At 45.9% G+C, this 5,904-nt stretch overlaps 1 protein-coding gene across 1 annotated transcript in view; it reads right to left on the minus strand.

Annotated features, from left to right (window-relative positions):
- Positions 1-3,061: 3,061 nt before the first annotated feature.
- Positions 3,062-5,904, minus strand: part of LOC104125256 (ankyrin-2) — a 69,135-nt gene continuing 66,292 nt past the window's right edge. Inside the window, exons 28-29 of the mRNA XM_035893240.1 lie at positions 5,730-5,821; positions 3,062-3,245 (exon numbers count right to left, since the gene is read on the minus strand). Coding sequence (XP_035749133.1) covers positions 3,062-3,245; positions 5,730-5,821 — 276 coding nt within the window. The remainder of the gene's footprint in view (positions 3,246-5,729; positions 5,822-5,904) is intronic.

The raw sequence follows: 5,904 nt of genomic DNA on the forward strand, positions 1-5,904 counted from the left end.
CTCTGACGGCCGGGAAGGTGGCGCCCGAGGGAATAGCCACGAGCGGGGAGGCCGCGGCAGCGCCACCCCTTACGTGAGCCGGCGACCCAGCTGCAGTCATAGAACCGGTACAGACGGAGAGTGAATAAATGTCGACTGGCTGCAAACCAGACTCTTCCCAAGGCTTTCTGGGCATTACAAGGATGCGAGACCCGAGAGAATTTCACCCTACGGTTTTCTTCCCTGTTCTTTCCTCTGGTTGGGAAACTCCCAGTAGTGGGCACTGGAAAAGTAATTGTAAGAAATGGTCTGGGCCCCGTTGGAGGGACAGTTCCCCAATTTCAACTAGAAAACACAGCTCGATACCCTTTGAAAAACTACCAGTTTCATAGAGTCGTTAAGGTTGGCAAAGCCCTTGAAGCTCCCCCAGCCCAACCGTTCCCCTACCCCTGCCATCCCCCCTCCAAACCCTGGCCCTCAGCACCACCTCTGCCCGGCTGTTAAATCCCCCCCGGGGTGGGGACTCGACCCCTTCCCTGGGCAGCCCCTTCCAGCGCCTGACAGCCCTTTGGGGGAAGATGCTGAATCGCATTGTGAAAGAAAATAAAAAAAAAAAAAAAAAAAAAAAAAAAAAAAAAAGTATCAGACTGTTGTAACACACCGACACGTACCCAGCAGCGCTGAAGAGCAGAATTAAACCCAAACCAACCCAAATATACCTTAGGGAGCTGGGTACAGAGGAATGAGAATCCCGGCAGTTCAGTTACGGTACCCAAGTGGGTGCTGTTCCCGCCTGTGCTGCGCTGGCAGTAAGAGAGAGCGAGCCGTCATTTCTACATTTAACACTTGTACATTTTTATTTAGTTAAATCAGCCATTGTACACATTGCAGCTATGTATTGTTAGTGTTGTATTTTTTTTTTTTTTAAATTTTTAACTAATACATGCCCTCATAGATATATTCAATTAGTGTTATCACCATGGGAACAAGATGCTGATTCGTCAACTTAAAATTCACTTCTTCTCACAGTATTCAAGTTCTTTGATAACACAGCAAAAAACCAAAATAAGAGGTGAATAACCATTATGTTGTTACACAGAACATCATCTGCACCGCAAATAACACAACAGAAATGCATTTCTTTAGAGCCCCATCCTTGAAGATCATCCTGTGCTGCCCCCGACAAGAAGAAAGCCATGATGCGTTGCAAAACGTTTCACCATGGGTCTCCTTCGGTTTGGCTGCCAAAACACTTTTTTTTTTTTTTTTTTTTTTTTATGACTGGTAGTTACAGGTATGTCACTTGCAGGTATTTCATATAGTGCTCAAATCGGTGCTCAAAAAAAAAAAAAGAAGAAAAAAAAGCGTTAGCATGGCCCCTTGGGCTGTTTTGCCTGCGGGAAGCCAGAACTCCCAAGGTGTTTTCATGCTTTTGGCATCGTTGCCTTAGTGAGGAAGTGCCCTTGTTCTGAGCGCTGAGTGAGTCATTAAAAAAAAAAACCAAACCACCCTATAATCGCAGGAGGCCAGATAAGCCGGGAAGAAGCGTTACTCCTAGAGGAGAGGATTTGTTTTGCTCTGGGTTTGGGTATACCATTAAAAAATCAAATAGCTGTTTAAAAACATTTCGTTAGTGTGCGCGCGTGTGTGTGTGTGTGTATTATATACGCTAAAACGCTACAGAGCTCCCTCCGGTAAATATTAAGGTATAGAACACCCAAAATGTCAGATCTCTGTGTTCCCTTTTTGGAAAAGAAAAGTGCAGACATGCTATCGTGGTTTTCAGAGGGTTGGGATTAGAAATATATATATTACATCTATAGATAGATAACAAAATATGAACAGAAACTGGCTTTCGAGGAGCGTGAGCACTTTCTCTTTAAAAAACACTCGTTTGGAAGATAAAAACTGCTCGCTCAGTGCTAAGAGGGCTGACAAGCTGACGTGGTTATAGGAGGGTTTGGCTTTGACCTTCAACTGCCACATGCATGTATCGGATAAGAGGCAATCTTGATAAAACACGGTGAGTTAATTATGCTCCTTGTATAGTGGGTAAGTCTTTCGCCCATCGTTATCTACAGTGCAGTGGCCAGCGGGAAGTACCACCGATAAGACAGTGTGGTTTGCTAAGCGGTGATGGAAACAGGAAACTACTGTAGTTATAATTGTTTAATACACCCTGCCACATGTCCAGATCTAAAAGGTTTTAATACCGTATGCAAATGTGCCATAGATATAGCTGCTAGCAACTTGGTTACCTAATTGGGTATTCTTTTTTTTTTTTTTTTTTCCTTTTTTTTTTTTTTTCTTTTCTTTTTCTGGAAATCTTTAAGTGGCTGTCTGAAGGTCTTACAAGTATTCATGGCCACAGTCAGCCGTTACTTCAGGAGAACGGCTGCATTTCCAGGTTTTTCGCCTGACTCTTAGAGCCTTTAACTATAATAGATCCCTAAACTGGAAGTCTTAGGGCTGCAGCAAGCTCTGCAGTGCTTCCTCCTTAGTCAGTCTGTGTTTGCAGTTGAGCGCGTTAGCGTTATTTCATTCATCGCTCTTCAGCAGTGTCAATCGACCTCGTCATCCACGACGCTAGTTGTAGTCACAGGCAGTGTGTTCTCTGCAGTCTTCCAAGTCCAAATACTCTTGCTATATACAGTTTACACGGTAACTCCCTTTTTTTATGATGCATGTACGTAGTCACTTGAAGAGGCCTGCAGATGAAGGTGGCTTGACAAATGCGATTTCATGAAGCTAGTGCAGAAGCAAAGGAACGGCGAGGAGTGGCGATGCTGACAGCTTCCCAGTACAGCACAAAGACGATGATGCGGTGGATAAACCATCCTGAATGAAGGATGCTATCTTTGGTCACAAATTAGCTTACAGGGTTAAAAAGAAAAAAAATAATAACAAAATCCCAAAATCAAATACGGGGAAGGGGGGGAAGAAATGAATTCACTGCATCTGCACGAGTAGAAATGGCAGTGTCTTCCAGTGATTATGTAGATAATAACGTCCACAGCTAGAGAAGACGAATGCTCCGTACGGGATGGATGGTTACGTGGTGGTGGCGAGGGGCGGCAGCTTCTCACTTCGCCTCCTGCTTCCAGTCCTCTGTGCAGAAGTGTCTAAGGAGCTGCTGGAGGTCATGTTGGAGGTCATCCTGCGGTAGTGCTTCTGGTGGGTCTTCCAGCTCTTCTATGTGAACGTGTTTTCCATACCGATCCTTCATCACAGTCCTCTTCTGCGTGCTGGCTTTACTCAGTGTTGTCCTAAAACAAAATAAATGAGAAAACGGTCTTAGAAAGCCCACAGTTCCAGAAGGTTTTACGAAGTGCTCCTTTTCAGCTGCAGTTTAAAGCTTTTTCATTCAAAACAACATGAGAAGAACCGTAGCTGGCAGTTTAAATCAGCTACTGAGGTCAGATATTCGTTAGGCATTCTGAATACAATGCGCACCGCCGCGTTCATTGGCTTTCATAACGTAAACTAACAGCAATTAATCTCTATGTACTGATTAAGCATACAGCCTTAGATGTTCAGCAAAAACATGCCGTCAACACGCAGACATGCGACATACACTGCAGTTCACGCAAGACCTTCCTATATTTGCTGTATTTCACTTCGACGTACAGAGCGCTCCTGTACAATAGAAATTTAAGCGGATTAATTTCTTGGATGCTGACTTCTGAACAAGTCTGACTTCTGACAGCCAATAAAACTACATTTGTGGTCATCTAGCATCCTAAACTATTCTGTTAATTACCCTCTTACCTCACTGGAAGCATCTTCCTCTACTAGGAAGAACCTTAAACCTCACCAAGTCTCGTCCAGATCTAGGCAAATAAATGTGGCTGTCATAGGACAGCTGGGTATCTCTTTCTTAGCCTTAGCCAGAAGCCCAATTTTTGGTCAGCGCCCTTGAGAGAGGACCACGGGAAGCCAACCACACTTGGAAATTCCTGCGTGCTCAGCCAGAAATAGCTCAATTTTTATCAAACAGCTGACGCTTCTTCATTTGACCCAAATGACCAGAAGGTCCCTCCGTCAGACAAGAATGCGCACCCTTCCTCCAAAAGCAGGTGCAGCGGGTCCTGGGGCCGTCCCCCTAACTCTGGAGCTGGCACGTGTGGTTTACAGCTCCGTGCAATTGCAGACACACTTTGATCAGGGTGCTCTCTCACATGCTACCATTGGCTTTGCCACCCCAACAGCCACTGTCAATCCCAGTGGTGGGAAAGGAAGGGTGTAGAAGATCCCCAACCTGTAGCAGCCTTGGCTCAAGTTGCGCGCGGTAGGACTGAATACACTTGCTGTGCTACAGTAGCTTTTTGTTTTCTCCCAAATATTTTCCTATCTGCCCTGCCTCACTCGTTACAAGGCTCAACTGCCACACGCATATACCTATCTATATCTATCATACCTATCTATATCTATCTCCATATGCCCTCTCATCTATTTTGATAATGTTCAAATTATCAGAGCATCACAGAGTCAACTGGTAGGAAAAAAATTAGTTTTGAAGTGACCTTGATTAGTGTTGTGAACTGTAAATCACGCCGTCATTCCTGTATCGCCACCCATGGCACGAGCGGGGCGCCAATACCCCTTTGTACCGGGTCTAGCTGGGATGCAGTTAACTTTCTCAACCTGCGCAGCGCACTGTTTTCCATTTAGGTCTAAACCAGGGTTGATAACAGACCACTAATGCAGCGTCGAGACTTTCTCTTTTTTCCCCCACTGGTCCCCTCAGCGAGGAGGCTGGGGGTGGGCAAGAGCTTGGGAGGGCATACAGCCAGGACAGCTGACCCGCGCCGGCCAAAGGGCTATTCCGTACTATATAGCATCATGCTCAGCAATGACTGGAGCATCTCCCCTACGAGGAAAGGCTGAGAGTTGGGCTTGTTCAGCCTGAAGAAGAGAAGACTGAGAGGGGACCTCATCAATACATACAAGTATCTTAAGGGCGGAAGTCACGAGGACGGAACCAGTCTCTTTACAGTGGTGCCCAGCGACAGGACAAGGGGCAATGGGTACAAACTGAAACATAAGAGGTTTCAGTTGAACATGAGGAAAAACTTTACTCTGAGGGTGACAGAGCACTGGAACAGGCTGCCCAGGGGGTTTGTGGAGTCTCCTTCTCTGGAGATATTCAAAGCCCGCCTGGACGATGTCCTGTGTAACGTGCTCTAGGAGAACCTGCTTTAGCAGGGGGGTTGGACTGGGTGATCTCCCGAGGTCCCTCCCAACCCTTGCCATTCTGTGATTCTGCGAAAACAGGAGGTAGTGGAAGAAGCTGGGGGGTTGAGGGGTTGTATCTTCTGAGGTGACCACTGCTCAGCGACTGGCCGGGTGTCAGCCTGCTCGTGGGAGGTGCTGAGCGATTGCCTTTGCCATCACCTGTGTGGTGGTCGTTCCCTCTTTCCTTCACTTACTAAGCTGCCCCCGTTTAACCCATGAGTTAACTGTCTCTCACTTTTGCTCTTCCTATTCTTCCGAGGTGGGGCAGGAGGGTTAGGGGGCGGCTGCGTGGTTCTTGGCCCCTATTCCCTGAGTCTCTTCAAGTGCAGGTAGACCTTTCCAATGCATCTATCCCTTCCTGTAACAGAACGTTAGTAGCAATCTTTAGTACTTTTGCAAATAAAGCTTTAGATGCTGCCAGTGGTTTCACTTCACACACTCACTTAAATCCACTCATTTGTTATGAGTTTGTTAATCCTTTTCTAGTAACAGTTCATTGACATGCTAGGCCAAACCTTTTAATAATTGAGCCGTCCTCTTTCACGATTTCTTTCTCTACTAAAGCGGGAAGCTGGACTTTCATTTGGTTACCTGTATAGCTCAAAGCCTCGAATTAAAACATAAACTTAAAATTAAAACAAACCCCCAAACCTAGGACAGAAGATAATTGCTCTTCATACCTTAGTGCTT

The sequence above is a fragment of the Egretta garzetta genome, unplaced genomic scaffold (genome assembly GCF_000687185.1).
Source record: "Egretta garzetta isolate BGI_Z169 unplaced genomic scaffold, ASM68718v1 scaffold1644, whole genome shotgun sequence".
Taxonomy (NCBI): Eukaryota; Metazoa; Chordata; class Aves; order Pelecaniformes; family Ardeidae; genus Egretta; species Egretta garzetta.